At 37.0% G+C, this 20,558-nt stretch overlaps 1 protein-coding gene across 10 annotated transcripts in view; it reads right to left on the bottom strand.

Annotated features, from left to right (window-relative positions):
- Chd9 (chromodomain helicase DNA binding protein 9) overlaps nt 1-20,558 on the bottom strand; it is a 219,135-nt gene that overhangs the window by 87,508 nt on the left and 111,069 nt on the right. For 7 of the 10 annotated variants that reach the window (XM_050143929.1, XM_050143928.1, XM_050143923.1 and 4 more), the window contains one exon: nt 8,662-8,993. In XM_050143929.1, coding sequence (XP_049999886.1) covers nt 8,662-8,993 — 332 coding nt within the window. Of the gene's footprint in view, nt 1-8,661; nt 8,994-9,742; nt 9,975-10,097; nt 10,368-20,558 lie in introns of those variants that run through there. The other 3 variants (XM_050143930.1, XM_050143931.1, XM_050143932.1) reach the window with 2 other exon arrangements.

Below are 20,558 nucleotides of genomic sequence, written 5' to 3'. Positions count from 1 at the left end.
AAATGTTGTAGAACATCCTGAATTAATTCTACATTTAAAATTAATTATAAATAACAATATATTTTCATTGTAAATGCATTCATCAAATACAATGATCTTATAATTCAAGGAGAAATATTCACAAAATAAAGTAACATAGTATGAAACAACTAAACAATACATTATTTATGCAACTTTTGGTTTTAAAAAACATTTAAGGAGCCCAGTGCCCTTAATGCCAGCACTCAGGAGGCAGAAGCAGGTAGATTTTTTTTGTATTTATTTATTATATATTCAACATTCTGCCTCCATGTATGCCCACATGCCAGAGGAGGGTGCCATATCTCAGTACAGATGGTTGTGAGCCACCATGTGGTTGCTGGGAATTGAACTCAGGACCTCTGGAAGAGCAGCCAGTGCTCTTAACCGCTGAGCCACCTCTCCAGCCCCAGAAGCAGGTAGATTTGTGTGAGTGTGAGGCCAACCTGGTCTATAAAGTGAGTTCCAGGCCAACCAGTCACATGGTGAGACACTGTCTCAACAACAATATTAAAAGGATCTGTTATTAATATTAGCAAACTAGCAACAGATATTCAGGCAAAACCAGCCAAACACCCCTAAATATCTAAACAGTTTCAGACAGAAAAAAGAAATTTGAAACTATAGTATAAAATTGAGTTCTTAATTTGTTTGTTAAGTATAGTATCTACACCTGATGTGTCTGCATTTGGTTTTGAGTGTAATTTATGCACTCATCTACATCCAGCCTGCTCATTATTAGTAGACTCTGTTAACAGACTAAGCTTGACGCTGTGTCAAGCTGTAATTGCCCCCTGTTGATTCTCTCATTGCAATAATTGGACAATGAATCTTACTCAATTAGTCCATATGCTGTGATTAATAAGCCTATCATATTGGTATGAATTATTCACACTTGTGATCCTCGCATGTAGGAGGATGAGGCAGAAGGACTATGAGTTCAAAGCCAGCTTGAATTATAAAGCAATACCCTGTCTCAATTAACCCAAACCAAAATAAGAACTACCCACATAACTGTAAGCATAGAAAACAGGCAAAAATAATATTTTACATTATTTTGGTTTTGTCAGGTAAGTAAAAAGAAATGAAGTCATTTTAAAAAGGCATCAAAAATATTTATTTTTCTAGCAGGAATGGTGGACATACCTTTAAGCCTAGCACTACAGGAAGAAACATGCAGATCTCTAAATTCAAGGCCAGCCTGGTTAACGAAGCAAGTTCCATGAAAACCAGAGCTACACAGAGAAACCAACCCTGTCTTCATAAACAAAAACCTCTCTCTCTCTCTCTCTCTCTCTCTCTCTCTCAATAAACCAACACATATACCCACACATCCACACACACACATACATACATACATTTGGGGGCTAGGAAAAGGCTCAGTGAGTAAATGCTTGCTGCACAAGTATAAAGACATGAGCTTGGATCGCAATGCATATGTCTAAAAAGTCCGCTTAAGATATCATTAAGAAAAAGCAAGCAATCCTGGAAAATGGTGACACACATCTTTAATCTATCACTAGAGGCAGAGACAGGTGGATCTCTATGAGTTCAAGACCAGCCTGATCTGCAGGGCAAGTTCCAGGAACAGCCAGGGCTACACAGGGAAACCCTGTCTCGAAAAAAAACAAACACAAACAAACACAAAACAGTAATCCTTAAATATGTGAAAGGATATTGTATGGTAAGTTCTTGGTGACTCTAATTTTTCATTATTTCCTGGCCAGAGTTGAATGTTGCTTTTTTTTCCCCAGAGTATGTCATATAAATAACTATTAAGAATCTATACAATCATTCAACATGTTTACGTACAACTCATTTTTATTTTTTGAGACAGGGTCTCTCTATGCAGCACTGGCCATCCTGAAACTCACTAATAGAAGAGGCTGGTTTCAAATTCAAAGATCTGGCCTACTTCTTTCTCCTAATTTCTGGGATTAAAGCATGCACCATCATGACTGACAGCACAGTTGAATTTTAATTTATTTTGTTTGTTTGTTTGTTTTGTTGGTTTTCTGAGACAAGGTTTCTCTGTGTAACAGCTCTAGTGTCCAAGAACTTGCATTGTAGACTAGGCTGTCTTTGAACTCACAGAGATCCACCTGCCTCTACTTCAGGAGTGCTGGGGTTAAGGGCATACACCACCACATCCAGCAAATGTTAATTCTTAAAAAATGTACATATAAAATAAAGAAACAAATAAAAAAAAAAACCTCATGCAACATCTCTACAAACAAGATTCTTTTAGTACTCTGTCACAGCTTTAACTGGAAACACTTTTCTTTCTTACTGACACACAAATGATGGTGCCTCATGATCAGCAACATTTATATTCAACAAAGTAGGACACCTCTTTATGCAAAAGACAAACCTCACTAGTCTTGTAAAGACATAAGTCTTAACAATGGAGAAGTACATGGTAACTGAAATCCCATTGTATCATGTATACCTACTCACCCTGAAGATTACTGTTCCACATTATCTGAGTTTTATAATTTGGATTTAAACTGGAAAATTAGAAGAACATTTTCTCTTCTTGGCTTTACACAGACTATTAATGGTATAGTAGGAATATACAATAAATTTATATCATATACTTTTATAACTATTTTGGTTAGCATATGCCAAACAATTAATTAGCTCTTTATATATTTGAAGCTGACATCATTTCAAAATTCCTACTGTTTTGAAAACACTGAAATTATAGTTCACATCACTTTATTACCATGTCTTCAGACAGGTCTCTCTATGTAGCCCAAGATGATTCCAAGTTCTCTCTCTCTTTCTCTCTCTGTATTTCTTTTTCTCTCTTTTTTAGTATTTTGGGGGTCAGGGTTTCTCTGTATAGTTCTGGCTGTCCTGGAACTCACTCTGTAGACCAGACTGGCCACAAACTCATAAAGATCCACCTGTGTCTGCCTCCTGCGTGTTAGGATTAAAGGCATACACCACCACTACCTTGCTGATCTCAAACTCTTAAAGGTCCAAAAGAGGCTGGAAATACATCTTAGTGGTAGAGCCCTTGTCTAGCACAACAAAACCCTGGTTTTGAGCCCCTAGAACCAAAACCAAAGCAACCCAAGCCACATCAAATCACACCACAATACTGCACATAAGGATCGAGGTTTAATGTCTTATTGTGTTCTTTCATGTCTCAAACTAATTTCTATTTGAGCTTGATAAATATCTCAAAATTTAAGTATTTTCTGATATAACTCAACAGAAAACTACTTCAAATACTTAGTGAATCATTTTCCTATAGCCAACAGACTTACTATAAATAATACAAAACCAAAGAGTCAATCATCAAGGGCTGTAACTGATGAACTCACAGAGCTGTGAGACCAAGTCAAGCTCTCTATTTATGTCAGTAAGGAAGACCTTAGAAAGGAGCAGCTCAGTGAGAGCGCCTCCTACCACACATCCACGTGTGAGACCCTGGGGTAAACCACAACACCACAAAAGAAAAGCACAAACAACAAAATAAAGCACTAACTGAGTTTTATTGCTATTGTTAATTCATATTTTATGTTCAGTTTTTGGAATGATCTTACTTAGGAACAAAACCATAAGAAAGAAAGACAGACTAAGTAGTTGAACAAGAATAACAGTTAGGATGTGTAGCTAGCTTCTGGCCTTGACTTCTTCCCTAAATAGCTATATACTGTTTATGGACTCAGAAAATAATAATAGCTTACATCTACCATCACTACATATATTCTAGATATTGTTTTATTTGTTTTAAATGTTAACCCATTTCCTCCTCAAAATGATACTATGAGACATATAGTATGATACTCTTCTAAAGACAGCAAGAGAGTAACTGTACAGGCTTATACTGCTTGTAACTAAATGAATACAATTGGTTCCAAAACCAAGGAATTTAATCACATTAATTAACATGTAGTACACCCAAGCTAAGTCTCAGAATTACTGTAAAGATTAATTGAGGTAATATGAAGAGTTCTAAAAAGCACTCTTTGTTCTATGTTCACACTTTGAATTTATCAACCTAAGGGTTAGAGAGATGTCTCAACAGTTGAGAGAATACAACTCATTCAGAAGACCTGGATTTAATTCCTAGTACCCTCATCAGATGGTCCCCAACTGCCTGTAATTTTAGTTCTAGAGGATCTGATGCCTTCTGATCTCTGAGGGCACTGGGCACATGTGCTGCAAATAAACCTTCAGAGGCACACATACATACATATACATAAATTTGAAAGAAAAAAGTCTTGGGACATTGTTCAGTGGATCCCTGTCATACAACAATGAGGACCAGAGTTCCCCACTTCTATCCCCTATACATACAAAAGACAGGCAGAGCAGTAGCCTGCCTGTAATCCCAGGCACTAGACAGTGGATCTCCAGGGCAATCTGGCTAACTAGGCTGACAGAACTGGCAAATTTGAAATTAAGTGAGAAACTGCTTCGGTAAATAATGTGGAAAGTAACATGATATCAACCTCGCCTCCACATTCAGTAGCCTCCACAGAGTACACTTTTGTGCCCACCACATGCAAACACACATACAAATGAATAAAATTAATATAGGGACTCAGACTTGGGAGATGGCTCAATTGCTAAGGTGCTTGCTGTACAAGTGGCACTCACCTGCAGATACAGGCAAGTCCCTGAAACTCTCTGGCAGCCAGTCTAGCCAAACCAGTGAGCCCCAGGTGCAATGAGAGCCTTCTCTCCAAAACTAAGGTGGAGAGTGGTTGAGGAGGACACCTGACAAAGACCTCTGGCCTCTACATGCACATCATGTGTAGACACATTCCCCCCCCCCGCACACCCATACAAACACATATACTTCACTACACTACATACACACACCAAAAAGCAAAAAGCACATCAAGCTATAAAAATAAAAAAAATTTCGCCAGGTGGTGGTAGTGCATGCCTTTAATCCCAGCACTCGGGAGGCAAAGGCAGGCGCATCTCTGTGAGATCGAGGCCAGCCTGGTCTACAGAGTGAGTTCCAAGACAGGATTCAAAGCTATAGAAAACCCTGCCTTGAAAAACAAAACAAGCAAACAAAAAACAAAACAAAAATTTTCATATATACTAAAGCAATGACTTTTCTTCAGAGTAATATTCCTGGTTTATAGCAAATCACATCTATGAGGTAAATAAATATCAATTCTGACTAGCCATCATCAATAAATTATGACTTACAAATGTACTTTTTATTTTTTAAGATTTCCTCTATTTTTAAGTTACCACAGCCATGTACTTATGAGTGCTGTACCCATGGAGGCCAGAAGAGGGCATGGATCCCCTGGAGCGAGAGTTACAAGCAATTGTGAGCCTCCTGATGCAAGTGCTGAAAACTGCACTAGCATCTTCTGCAAGAGCAGTACCCTCTCCTAACCACTTAGACATCTCTCCAGTCTCCAAATAAACTGATTTCTTCAAAAGGAAATATCACGTACCATAAAATGCTAGATAAAACAATACAAGCTGATCTTAATTGGATAACTCCTCACATAATTAAAAACAAGGGCTGTGAGCTGGGCATGATACCGCAGCCCTTTAATACCAGCACCTGAGAGGCAGAGGCTGGCTGAAATCTATGAATTTCTATGTAGCGATCTCAGGAACTAAAACAATAAAGTACATTGCCTTATTAGAATACATAATAATGAAGTATTAATATATTTTATTCCACATTGAGGAGATGATTCAGTGGATAAAGAATTTGCTGCCAAGCATGAATGACCTGAGTTTGATCCCTAAGACCCATGGGTGAGAAGAGAGAACAGATAACTACAAGTTGTCTTCTAATTTTTTATGCATGCGCACATGCATACACACAGGCATGTATGTACACACAGATGCATACATGCACATACATGTGCACATACACATACACATGAACACTCATACACAACCATGCCACACACACACACACACACACATGTAACTTAAAATGTTTTACTCTATTTTTTCTGATGTACAATAGTATTTTTTAATCTCTTGATGGTAAAGATAATCAAGTTTTATTTACTTCAGTAACTTCATAATAAGCAGGTAAAATTCAATTTTACTTACTTGCCTGTAACTAACCAAGAATTCATATATTAAAAGGGTTAGGGATAAGGATATAGTTTACTGGTAGAGTACTTGCTAACCTAACTATGTTGGGTTAATGTCCAGCCAGACAATAAACTGTCACAAAGCCTAAATACATTCTCACATTTTTCTTTGTTGTGATTACTTAGTATATTGACATGCAGTTAACTAAGAAAGAAAAGCAAAATGCAAAATACAAAAAAAAAAAAAACCAAGAACAAAAAACAAAACAAAACAAAAAAAAAGCTTTCAGTACAATTTTCTCCAAATACTTTTCTCTGTTTACTAGAGATTGGCATACTTGAAGGGCAGGAGGGAGAAAGAAGGGGGGGGGGCAATAAAGCAATAGTGAAATAGTATTACATTGTATTTTAAATATTCTACTCCCTTTTAACAAAACTACAACTCTTAAAAATGAGCTGAAGCTAAGCACAGTGCACTTGCCTGTAGTCCTAGAATTGAGGAGGCAGAGGCAAAAAGATTACACTTAAGTTTGAGACCAGCCTGGTCTAACATAATAGGTTCCAGGCCAATCTCAAAAAATAAAAGTGAAAAAGGGCAACAAACCCATTTTCCTTCCAAACAGCCCATGGCAATGCAACTATTTCCAACAATATTAAATCATATTTTTAAAAACCCATGTTTCTCTTTGATTTAATTATTTCTATCTTTACTTTCTGTGCCTAAAATTTTTCTTTTAAATCAGATTCAGTTCTGGGATCACTTGTCTCTAGGTGCTTGGGTCTCCATCCTCAGAGTTAAAGCAAATAACAGTTTTTATAGCTTTTGGAGCTTATCTACCAATTTCAACATCACTTTTTTCAAAGTATTAGCCTCCTAAATACTACATTTCTCCACCCCTACCTCTGAAATGTTTAAAATAAGAAAAATCTTAACAGCCAGGGGGTAATTGCACATGCCTTTAATCCCAGCACTTGGAAGGCAGAAGCAGGCGAATCTCTGTGAGTTGAAGGCCAGCCTGGTCTATAGAGCGAATACCACAACAGACAGGAATGTTGCACAGAAAAACCCTGTCTTGAAACACCCTTTCCCCTCAAAAAAATAAAAATAAATAAATTTTTTAAAAGTAACAATATTAACTATTAGTATAGTGAAAGGTGAAATGTAAGCTTCCTAAGTTAAGGTATAATTTTGGAAAAACAGGTACTTTAATTAAAAACAAATGAACAAAAACTTTTTAAAAAATGAATGAGTAGGGCTGAAGAGATGGATTAACAGTTAAGAATGCTTATTTCTCTTCTCTTATTGAGGACCTAGGTTCAGGTTCCAGCATCTACACGGAGGCCCAAAACCTACTATACATGCATACACTCATGCATACACAGAACATAAAGAAATAAACCTAAAAAAAGAAGAAGCTCAGCACAATTTATGCTGGCTATGACGATTGCTATTATAGGGACAATATAAAAAAAAATAAGAAAAAAATTTAACTTTGAATTTCACTTTGGTTGTCAGCAAATAATATACAATCAATAATATTATTTACTAATATATTGAGAACAGAGTGCATTTATTTGACGGCATCAGAATGAAAGTAAGGAATTCAATTCGTTGGTAACCTATATACCTATAATGTAGCAAATTACACAAGTCTCATAACAGAGGAATTCTCTCTTCACTATGTTCTCTGTGTATGTGTGTATGTGACTAACAAAGAAGTCACATTAACTTAAAGTACTGTATGCAAAATTCTACAGAAAGCTTTTCAAAAAAGAACTAACTAGGTCCTTTGAGAACAACTGCAAGCTATGATGGTCTTACATTAGGCTTGCCTTTACAAACAAAGAATACAGATCTTTACTTTTTGAAGATGTATAAACAATCAGATTAAAATCCATAGAATTGGCTCTGGGAATGAAGGTGAAGTACAGGATGCTTCTCTAGCATATATTTTGTCTAGCATAATTTAAGACCATGGTTTGAAATTTAAAAAAAAAAGGGGGACAGGTTTTGACCCCTAGCACTAGAAAAAAAATTATAATAAAATTTAATAGATAAATAGAAATGGTGAATATTTCTTTGCTCTTAGGATTCTCTTGTAGCATTAATACCTGGCCTCTTTATTACATAAAATAAATCTGTAAATGTCTATTATAATTTCTGACTGACAGTCCAGAGTTCTTGTGTAGTTAGGGCTTCTGTGAAAATACTCTATATCGTACTTTTAATTTTTTAGGTACCCTGTGAGGTACAATGCCACTAAGGGGAAAAGCAACCTTGAAAGAATTTCAGATATGTTTTTAAAGAAAATTACTTTGAAACTGTCACAAAACTATAGATTTTTATTCCCCTCCCTTACAAGATTTCTTTTATTAATACAAATACACAAAACACTACATCAACAGAAAAGTAATATTTGTTTGACACTAGTGTTACAAAATTCATTAAAAATGGAAATAAAGTGTACCTGGTATCCAGCAATGTAAAACTCTCCTAATGGAGTGCATACATCACACTCAAATCAAGAACAGAAAAAAGATTACACAGCTTAGACTTCAACAAAAACTCTAAAATATTATACTTAACTAATAATCAACTTACCCAATTTTTGTCTTTTCTTTCAACTTAGAACAAGTTTTTGCTTTTTTGCTGTCTCTGTCTTTTGGCTTAGATTTCATCCGTCGACCTCTCTTTTCTCCCTTCCCTTCAACTGAAGCACTAGGAAAGTTCTCGGGGCTCATTACTCGCGGAATATTACGTTCCCCACGTTCCTTTGCTCTTGCTATGGCCTCTGATATTATACGATTAGCCTTTTCTTGTTTGCTTTCCGATTCCACCTTTTTTCTTGGCTTTTTCTCAGACATGACCCTCACCTGGGTATTTTGTAACTTAGTATATGTCCCAGAACCATCACTCTTCTTGGAAGATGGAGGCTAGAGAAACAAACAAACAAACAACTTTAAAAATAGAATACACCACAGTATATTAAAAACTGACATAAATATCTGAAAACTTAAAATTAAACAGAGCATTAAAATTACATAAGCAAAGACAGGAGTCCGGCAAACAAATGCACAGGTCAGACGTCCTGTTTACCTGGAAACCAGTACAAATGAACAGCTCCGCAGCTGACTTGTAAATAAAGGGTAAGGAAAGACATAGATTTGCTGGTGTTTCTACAGCACTCTTAGGTGATTAGGACCCTATCCTATAATACAGTTATATCTAACTCTGTCTCGTAATTATTATCTGCATTTAGGATCAAAGTCTTTCTTTCTTCTTTCCTCCAGAACTAAGTCAATTCAGAAATAGCTATCGTAACTTAGAGTCACTCCTCCTTACAATGAGTTTTAGAAAAATAAAGACATTGTTTTAAGACTAGGAAGAGAACACAAAATTATTTTAATGCAGGAACGTAGCTAGTTAGTAAACAGACATTCTCATCTCTAAAATCAAGAAAGTTTTCATTTTCGCATGAAAGAGTTAAATACAGATTTTTGTCTTTTATCATAATTTTGCTCAGGCAATGTGGGAAAGAAACAAGTTTTACAGTTTTATATTACAATTATTAATAATTTTAGCAGTCTCACAGGAAGCAGACAAATAGTATTTTCAAAGAATTTCCTCTCTAAACATGCATTCATCCATATAGGCTTGGATCACAGTTTTGTTATGTTCTTACCCGTAAACATGCCTCTGACTACAGCAGAGAAAAAAAACAGGAATTTCCAAACACATTTTCAGGTCGATTCCAGTCTGTTCTACCGGTGTCTTTTCTAAACCTGTCTCATCAAGATTCAGAGCAGTGCTACAGCACCAGGAAAGGCAGGACGGCTTAAACACGATCACTAAAATGCCACCTTAAGGCCTACAGGCTACAACAAATAACCAAGACTGAGAAAACAGCACCAAGCTCAAGATGGCGATGCAGTGCGACTCCCGCAGCAGCAGCCAGTAACGAGGAGGGTTATTCAATCCCATTAGCCTTTTAGCCCAAAGAACCCCTCCTCCTCCCACTCATTCAGGCTTTCACTTACCCGTCCTCTTGGCCTCTTCACTGAAGACATTTTTGGCTTCAGACAAAGGCTTGCCCTCTGCTTTTTTCACCACCCCAGGCAGTGCTCAAGAAAAAAAAGCATTGAAAGAAGAGTCCTAAATGGCCTATTTAGCAAGCTGCAACCAAGAGATGCACAACCGTCCACAAATACACATTTTGATTTATCAACACATTCCTGCCTTGGCAAGTTTATATCCACTGCTCATCCTCTTTAGCTCTGATAAAGGTTGCAAGCCCTCCTAAGAGCACAGTAGCTGTAAGCAGATAGCCAGATTCCAACAAAGCACAGAAAGAAATGAATGCACAAAGCATCAAAATGCATCAGCATGAATATTAGAGATGTCGTTAAAAATACTGACTCCTTCTGCGGAAGTAGGCCAGCAGATGGTGCTACCAGTTATTATTCCATTAGACTCTGCAGTTTAACCCCCAGTGGACTGTTCTTCCCTCTCTAACACATTAACTCTCAATCTGCCACTTTCTACAGTCAGGTTTTTAAAAATACACATGAAAGTACAGTTGGTTTTTTTTTTTTTTAACCATCTGGGAACTAAAGCAGTAGAGATTGCCTTCATGTGGCTCAGTATTTTTTTTAATCCAATACAGTTTTTACTGGAGAAAATTACTTCAAACAATTCTAACAAAATATTTAAACTACTAAAAGTAGCTGCTGCTGAACAACAGGTTAAAGAGCAGGTCATGCAAATGAACACTTAACAAGTGACTTGTTCAGAAACTGTCTCTTTACGTGTCATCTAAAGGCAGCAACAACAAAACAATGGATTTTAAGTTAAGAAATGAAACAATTTTCATTATCTCCATGGACACACTGATTTCCCAAGAAAAATCCCAATCTTTTTGGCCTTTACTCTTCATATTTTTAACTGAACCTATGAAATTTAAATTTAATATCTTGTTAAAAAATAAATAAGTTGTTTTAATTTGCTTTATTTTTGTTTGTTTGCTTGTTTGAGACAGGGTCAGCTTCTGCTTCCTGGAACTCAGAGAAATGGATCCACCTGCCTCTGAATTGGAGTGCTAAGATTAAAGTCAGGTGTATGCCAATACACCTGACTCTTGAATATGATCAATGATAAAATTTTCCTTTCTATAAAATAGGAGACTATTTTAGCAAGCAGTATCTTTAAATAGTTAAAACTTCACTGCTTCAAAATTCAAACTAATCTCTTTATTAATGCCCCCTTTCCAGCTGTTCCTTGCAAGTCAGCTAATCCCAGTATGAAAACAGTGTTTTATCATTGTTCCTTTTGAGAAATCCAAAGGTTACAGGAAAAATTCAACACTCTCTGGACAGTCCTAGAAGGACTGATCAAGCTGGGCTGCGTGTCAAGGCAGAGCACCCCTGGTCTCAAGGAAAGGATCACAGGGACCAGAGTGATTACTGATCCAAAAATTTATAAAATTATTAAGAGCTAACGTGTACTTAGTAATTAGTGTCTGGCACTGTCTTAAGTATTAACAGATATTAACTAACCCTGAATGAGAAACATGTAATAACATTAACAAAGAGATGAGAATAGCAAACAGAAGTACTTGTGGCTGTACTAATTTCTCATTTACTACACTGGGGTTATGTAGAAAAATGTTCTTATTTGTAGGAAATATTTATTAAAGTATTTGGGAATACGGAATATCAGATTTGCTATGTTAGTTCAAATGAGGTAAGGCCAAAGAACTTTTAATCCATTGCAACTTTTCTGTAGGTTTGTGATACAGTAGTTGCTTACATGCTTGATGCACTAGGTTCAATCCCAGTGCCAAAACATCAATGAATGAATTTCTCCGGTCACAAAAGATAATATATGAAGCAAATATCAAGTAATAACTTGACAGCAATATTCATAAGGTGTCTTAGTTGTCAATAGTAAACTGATGTCCCAGTTGTTATTTTCAGTCAATGCTGGTCTTAACTAGGGGCCCCAGACATCTTCACGGCTGTAATAACATGTGTGTGCCACACCACATCACCCAGCTAAGACTTGCTTTTAAAGAAGGAAAAAAACTACACTTAAGTCAAATCTTTTCCTGAGTTTTGTCTTGATTTACTTTCAGAGTTTTTTTTAACCTAAAATGGAAACATCATTTCCTTCATTCTTTTCCTATATGTGAATATTTATAAATTAAAATCCTAAATTTCATCTTGTGATTGTAGTATCCAGGTTTCCTCAGTAATTAACAATGACATTGCTGTTTTCTTATTAGGGGTAGAACTTTCAGTTACAGTGATAGGATAATGCTTTTTAAGTAGTGTCTGTATTTTAATCATCAACTGGCAGCTCAAAAAAATAGATACTCTTAAAAGTTGTGTTTAAAAAAAATAACAGAGCCAGGCAATGGTGGTGCTTGCCTTTAATCCCAGCACAAGAGAGGCAAGCAGATTTCTGTGAGTTGAAGGCCAGCTTGGTTTACAAGTGAGTTCCAGGACAGCAACCCCTAAAGCAATTTTGCCATCTCTTTCTCGGCTTTTCATATATATATTCATGAGTATTTATAACATCTATATATTGAGCCCTAGTTGAAAGAATTTCAAAATACTATTCTAGGAAGTTACTGAATGCTTTCGTTTCATTAGTGTGCTGGCTAGTTTTATGTCACCCTGATACAAGCTATAGTCATGAGAGGAGGCAACCTCGAAAGAGAAATGACTCCATAAGATAGGGCTGTGGGCAAGCCTGTAGAGCATTTTCTTAATTAGTAATTGAAGTGGAAGGGCCCAGCCTGTTGTGGGTGATGCCATCCCTGGGTTGGTGGTCCTGTCTTCAAAACAGAAAAGCAGGCTGAGCAAGCCAGTAAGCAGCACCCCTCTATGGCCTCTGTATTAGCTCCTGCCTCCAGATTCCTGCTTGAGTTCCAGTCCCAGTTTCTTTTTATGGTGAACAGTGAAGTGAACACTAGTTGCTTTGGTCACAGTGTTTTATCACAGCAATAGTAGCATGAGCAAGGAGAAGTAGGAAGGCTGTGCTACAATTCAATGGAGGTTATTTTTGTTCTATGTTATTTTATAAGTCTGGCTAGAAGATAAGTACAGAATCAAAAGGGAAAAACTTCAAAGTTACATTAGGCAAGTAATCTCTTTGGAGAACAAGACTGTTCTATGCAGCTGAAGCAACACGTCACATAGAACACAAAATACATAGTGAAATGATGAGTGCATGAGGCTGAACCAAGTTACCAAGGCTATAGTTTTCCTAACACGCAAGTACATGACTCACAAACATAATTTTTTAAAAGTCAATTTTAAAAAAATAAATTTTGTCCCATTGAATAGAGCACATGAGTCAGTTTCATCTTGTCTTCTACAACAAGATAATAAAGTACCAATACAAAATTACTCTCTAGTTATTGAAAATGGGCTGAGGTCTTCTGGAAGGTTACGTTTTCAACTGGAACCTCAATAAACCAAGACCAGGCTGATCATATAAATACCAATTTCCTTATATACTATTGAGCAAAGAATGTTACTCAAATACTACTACAATTATCAACAGGATTTAGAGATGAAAACTAACATCTATGCTGTCTAATAGAGGATTTCAATCTGTATTACCTTATGTAGTTCATTCATCCCAAAAAAAAACAGTCTTTGTAATAGAAATTATTATTTCCGCTATAAAAAAGAAGAAACCGCCTAGCGGTGGTGGAAAATGCTTTTAATCCCAGCACTCAGGAGGAAGAGGCAGATCTCTGTGAGTTCAAGGCCAGCCTGGTCTACGTACAGAGCAAGTTCCAGGGCAGCCAAGGCTGTTACACAGAAAAACCCTGAATCAAAAACCAAAAATAAAATAGAAGAAACAGTCTTAGGTAAAACCTACCATCTTATTAAATCTTATGCCAGTTTCAGCCTTTTCTTTTCTGCCTCCTTTTTTTTTTTTTTTTTTTTTTTTTTTTTTTTTTTTTTTTTTTNAGGGTTTCTCTGTGGCTTTGGAGCCTGTCCTGGAACTAGCTCTGTAGACCAGGCTGGTCTCGAACTCACAGAGATCCACCTGCCTCTGCCTCCCGAGTGCTGGGATTAAAGGCGTGCGCCACCATCGCCTGGCTCTGCCTCCTTTTTTTTCATAGAGACAACATTTTCACCATAGAGGCATATATGAAGTGTCAGTTAGGAATATCAGAGCAGCACACACTTGTTTGATGATTTCCTGTGTGACTCTGACAGCAGACGGGCACCCTTCTGCTTGTCTGCCACTATGAAACACCATTTTCTATAATACTCATCAATTAGAACATCATAACATTTATATTCAAGAAAACTGAAGGAGGACAAATCTGTGAGCAAAACTAAAACTTAGGCTGGAAAGATGGCCCAGTGGTTAAAAGTGAGTGATGCTCTTCCAGAGGAGCCAAGTTTGGTTCCCTGGACCCACACTGGTGGCTCATAACAGCATTATAAATCCAGCCTCAGGGAATCAGATCCATCTTCTGGACTTATAAATGCACAATTTTAAAATTAAGATGTATTTAAAAAACAACAACTCGGTGTAGTAGCATACACCTTTAATCCCAGTACTTTGTAGGTAGAGGCAGGTGGATCTCTGAGTTTAAGGCCAGCCTGGTACAGAGAAAGTTCCAGTACAGCCAGGGCCACACAGAGGAACCCATCTTGGAAAACCAAAAATATTAATAATAATTAAAATATTAAATCCTAAAACTTAATTTCGCTGGGCGATGGTGGCGCACGCCTTTAATCCCAGCACTTGGGAGGCAGAGGCAGGCGGATCTCTGTGAGTTCGAGACCAGCCTGGTCTACAGAGCTAGTTCCAGGACAGGCTCCAAAGCCACAGAGAAACCCTGTCTTGAAAAACCAAAAAAAAAAAAAAAAAAACTCAATTTCACAGTGAGCAAATCACATAAACTTTTAGTTTTATTTAGAAAGTTCTAAAATTATCCTACAATATATAAAAATTTCAACCTCAAATTGGATCTAGTCATTATCTTTAAAGCATCACCACATGAAGACTGATATCAACATTTATTCATTACTATTTTACATCCAGCCATTAACTATTCAGTTGTAACTGAGTGCTTCCTCCTCCCTTTTTCCCTATAACACTGAGGATTAAGCCCTATCTTTTTGAATGCTGGGTAAGCATTCTACCACTGAGCTACGTACTCTGCCCAGTGCTTAGTATAGTAAGTGACGATTCCCAGTGCTTCCTTTGCTAGCTATTTATATTAAGCCATTATATATCAACCAAGGCTGACAGTGGATCAATTCAAATGTATATCATCAGAGACTTTCATTTCTGTTTCGCCCTTCCTCTTTAAGAGTGGGCTGAAACTGTGTCAATCATATCACAGAGAATGTATAAGAGGGAACTGATTTTTACAAATACAATTATTCAGGTCTACGCCAGCCTTCTGCGTTAATCAAAGGGAGTGAAACTAGGTAGAGAGTAGATTGACCTAATTATAAAAGTACACACTATATAATTTCATTTCTACAACATTCTTGAAGTGGCAAAACTATACTAGATTAATTAACAAATTAGTGGTTGCTAAGCATTAGAAATGGGAGAGAAGTACAAGCAGTTATACACTATTATTAGGGATATTGGTGGTGACAGAAGAACACTGACTACAAGTAGATAAATCAATCAATGAATTTATTCACTTGTTTACACATGAAACATTTTTATAGAAATGCATGATGCAGGCTAGTGATATAGCTTCAGTGAGAAAATCTGCCTAAAAATGCATCAGGCCCTAGTTTGATCCCCAGGACTGAAAATCACCCAGTCAATCATAGATAGCATGTCAAACTGAGGAAAACTATTTAAAATTAATTGATTCTGCTTTAGTATATTGTACTTTAGTATACTTATTGTACTGATATATAGTATATGCTATTAGGTAGCTATGATGATGCATACCAATAATATCATCATTCTGAAGGTGGAGACAAGAGGATCAGAGGAATTCAAAGTTAGCCTGGGCTATATGAGGCTGTGTCTTTAAAAAAACAAGTAACAACTACGAATGTAGAAACTGAGTAAAAGGTACACTAGGTTTCTCTGTACTTTTTTCTCAAAATTGCATATGAATATGCAATTATCTAAAAACAATTATCTCGGGCTGGAGAGATGGCTCAGAGGTTAAGAACACTGACTGTTCTGCTTCCAGAGGTGCTGAGTTCAACCCAGCAACCACATGGTGGCTCACAGCCATCTATAATGAGATCTGGTGCCCTCTTCTGGCATGCAAGCATACATGGAAGAAATGTTGTATACATAAATAAAATTTTTAAAAAAATAAAAACAATTATCTCAAGAACTGGTAAGGATAAAAGTACTTGTTGCCAGACCTGAAGACCTGAGTTCAATCCTCAGAATCTACATGATGGAAGGAAAGAACCAACTCACATAAGTTGTCCTTGGACTTCCATATTCATGCCACGACATGTGATGTCACAATCTAGCAAAACAATTTTTAAAATATCTCCAAATAAAAGAGGAAGGGAGGAAAAAAGAATAGACACATGCCCCCAAGAAAACAATAAGATGATAAATGTGTTCTTTTAAACCACTAAATGAAGCACAATCTGGTACAACACTGCATTTGAATGAATTCGAGCTGGACGTGGTGGCAAGTGCCTTTAATCCTAGCACTTGAAGCACAAGGCTCTCTGAGTTCAAGGCCAGCCTGGTTTACAAAGCCAATTCTAGGACAGTCAAAGCTACACAGAGAAAAAAGGGTGTGTGTGTGTGTGTGTGTAGTGGTGGTGGGGGGAGTAACCCCCCCTCAAATTATATTAATGGTATTAGAAAAATGATTGAACCATGAAGGCTCTGCCTTCATAAATATCCATTCATGAATTCATAAGTATCAGAAAAGTGGCCCATGTTATAGAAGCAAGCCCTCTTTGGCAAAGTCCCTCTGTTTTACTATATAACGTCTTCTGCTGTGTTATTATACAACCAAACTGTCCACTAAGCAGATGTCAGCACTACGATCTTGGTTTTCTCAGCTTCTAGAGCCAAATCTCTCTTCTAAATTATTTCCTCTCTAGTGTTTTGCTATTGCAACAACAAAAATGACTAAAACAGAAGAACCCTTTCTCAAAAGGGCAGTCAAGTAAGTGCCTATTTAAAAATTCACTTTACAGCCATTAAAAAGTATGGCTTAGTAGTATGGCTTAGTATGGCTTTATGAACACACTAAACATACAAAGTTTACTTTTCTCTTTTTTCTCTTTTAGTTTTTTGAGACAGGCTTTGGAGCCTGTCCTGTGACTCACTCTGTAGACCAGGCTGGCCTCAAACTCACAGATTCACCTGTCTCTGTCTCCTGAGTACTGGGATTAAAGGTGTGAGCCACCACTGCTCAGCTAAAGCTTACTTTTGAATACTATTTTTTATCATATGTAACTTTATTGCTATACTTAGCATAGCACATTGTGGTTATTTATAAGCTAAGGCCATATTCAATTTATATCTCTAGAATCTACCTTATGTTTCACGGTTTCATATTTAAATTCACAACTTACTTGAGATGCTGTGAACTTAAATAAGATAATTCAATTACTAGTTCTTAAAATATTAAGAAATAAGCACTTAGAAAATGCTAGTATTACTTTAGTTAATGTGCTTAAGATTAATGTTTCTTATATAAAGAAACCTAGAGACTGAGCGTGTATAGCTAAGTGTCACATACACAAGGTCCTTGGTTCAATATCCAACATTAGAAATCAACAGCACTCAATAATAATGTACAAACAATTTGTAAAATGGGGGAAATATTTAAATAAGCATTTTACCAAAACAAAAAAATGTCAAATAAACAAAAGGAAAGGTACTCACATTGTGAGACATTAAGAAAAACCACAACTTCAAACTACCTAACTATAAAAGTGCGCACTATATGATTTCATCTGTAAAACATTCTTGAAGTAGCTGCCAACAAACATCTATCTGAATGATTTAAGTTTTGAAATCTTGCACACAAGTGTTTATAATAGCTCTCGTTTTTTAAAAAAAATCAATTATGTGTATTTTATGTTTTACTGGAATGCATCTGTACACCACATATATGAGTTATATACAGCTGTAAGCTGTCATGTAGGTTCTGGGAATTGAACCTAGCTCCTCAGGAAGAAGAGTCAATGCTCTCAAGCACCAAGCCATCTCTCCAGTTCCAGAAGCTTTTTTATAATTATTAAAATCTAGAAACAACTTAAAACTACTATTTTCTCACTCATCTACTTTTAGTTGAATGTAGTACATGATTGGACCTTCTCAAACCTTTTGTTATGGGGAGACAGTGTCTCACTATGTACCCTAGATTGGCTCTGAACCCACAATTCTGCCTCAGTCTCCAGTGCTGGGGTCCTAGGTGTACACAACATCCTGCCAGAACTTCCTAATCACACAAAACTGCCAACTAGACTTCTTCCTATAGCAACTCCTTTCCAGCCTTCTGTCCCATTCCCAACACGTGTGTGCAGACACATATAACTCTTTGGGTCTTTGTCATGCTAGAGACACTGGCTTCTATATCTGACTGTGAAAAAGACTTCAACAAACTTCACTAAACAAGACAAGCATTTTGGGCTAAAAGATATTCAACATCATGATGTATTAGGAAACTTCAAATTACAGCTATAATGGTTTAATAAAAAAGACTGAAAAGCTATCAGGGTAGGGTGAAGTACATTTGAAATCTCAGCAATCAGGATGTAGAGGGCAGAAAGAGCTCAGGTTTGAGGCCAGCCTGGGTTACATGCCAAATTCAAGGCCAACCTATGCTAAAGAACAACAGATCTATTCTCAAAACAAAACCAAAGGGATAGGAATGTAGCTTGGTGCTAGAGCCTTCAATTAAAATGTGGTGGGGGTAGGGGGTAGCCTAGCAGCCCCTGTTTGAAGAAAGAGAAACGTGAAATTCTCATACACTGATGTTGGGAATGCATAATACCAACAACAAAACAATCTTTGTTCTGTTTTTCATGTTGTGTATACAAGTGGTGTGTGTGTGTGTGTGTGTGTGTGTGTGTGTGTGTGTGTGTGTAAGCTGTAGGTTGATGTCAAGAACTATAGGTCTCCCACTTTAGTTATCAAGGCAGGATCTCTCAGTCAAATTCAGTGCTCACTTATGCAGACACTCTTGCTAGCTGGCTTGCTCTGGGGAGCCTGTTTCTGCCTTTTAAGACCAGAATTTCAAAAGGGATACCAATCTCACACTTGCAAAGCAAAGACTGAGCACTTAACCCCTGAACCATTGCTCCAGCTGCATTCTCTCACTCCCGCTTCCTTCCTTCTTTCCTTCCTTCTTTCCTTTTTTCCTTCCTTCCTCCCTCTCTCCCTCCCTCCCTACCTCCCTCCCTCCCCCTCTCTTGTGTGTGTGTGTAAAAGCTGACTTTGAAATGGACATGTCTGTACTCATCTATAGCCCAGAACTCAAATGAGAAGCAAAAGCAAGAGGATTATTCTAAATTTGGGGCCCATCTGGTATACAGTAAATTCTAGGATCTATGTAACCTTAAAAAGGAAAGTTGGAGCCGGGCGATGGTGGCGCACGCCTTTAATCCCAGCACTTGGGAGGCAGAGGCAAGAGGATCTCTGTGAGTTCGAGACCAGCCTGGTCTACAAGAGCTAGTTCCAGGACAGGCTCCAAAGCCACAGAGAAACCCTGTCTGGAAAGAAAAAAAAAAAAAAAAAAAAGGAAAGTTGGAAAAGAGGGAAGGAAGAAGGGAGAAAAAAAGGAAGGAAAGAAGAAAAAAGTTGACATTGGCCTTGGGAATATACCTGACTGACATAGAGTGTTTGCCTAGCATATGAAAGGTCTTAGAATATACAGTAGCACAAAAACCAAAGAGACTATCTTACTACACATAAATTCTTTCTAAAAATGATCTTTGATGACTCAGTGGTGTTAAAAGAATGTACAGCTCCTGCAAAGGACCTGGGTTAAGTTCCCATCACCCACATCATAAAGTTTACATACCCTATAACTAAAGTTCAAGGAGACCGAGTGCCCTCTTCTGGTCTCCACAGACACCTGCATGCACATGGTGAATATACACTCACACAGGCACAAACATACACATCAATAATAAATATCTATTTTAAAAGTTTTATGATATACCAATAAAAGAAATGGTATAAACAAAACCTAAGAAGTACTATGTTCCTGAAAAAAAAAATACGGAAGCAAGATGATTCCATTGATATAGAGTCATAACAATACCCTTTTCTGGCATTTACAGACACCAGGCACACAAGTGGTACTCAGACATATAAAAAAGCAAAATACCTACAATATGAAATAATAATAATAAATCTTTAAAGAAAAGAAACATGAAACTGAATGCTGGCCACATTAAAAAAAGTGCATGTGCACGTGTATACACACATACAAACACGCATACACATGATATTCTTATTACAGATATAGAATACATAGCATACACAAGATAAAAGGAAGA

The sequence above is a fragment of the Alexandromys fortis genome, unplaced genomic scaffold (assembly GCF_014885135.2).
Source record: "Alexandromys fortis isolate MF-2015 unplaced genomic scaffold, M_Fortis_MF-2015_v1.1 scaffold_1, whole genome shotgun sequence".
Lineage (NCBI taxonomy): Eukaryota > Metazoa > Chordata > Mammalia > Rodentia > Cricetidae > Alexandromys > Alexandromys fortis.
Note: the sequence above shows the minus strand (reverse complement) of the source record. Positions and strands in the feature narration are given on the sequence as shown.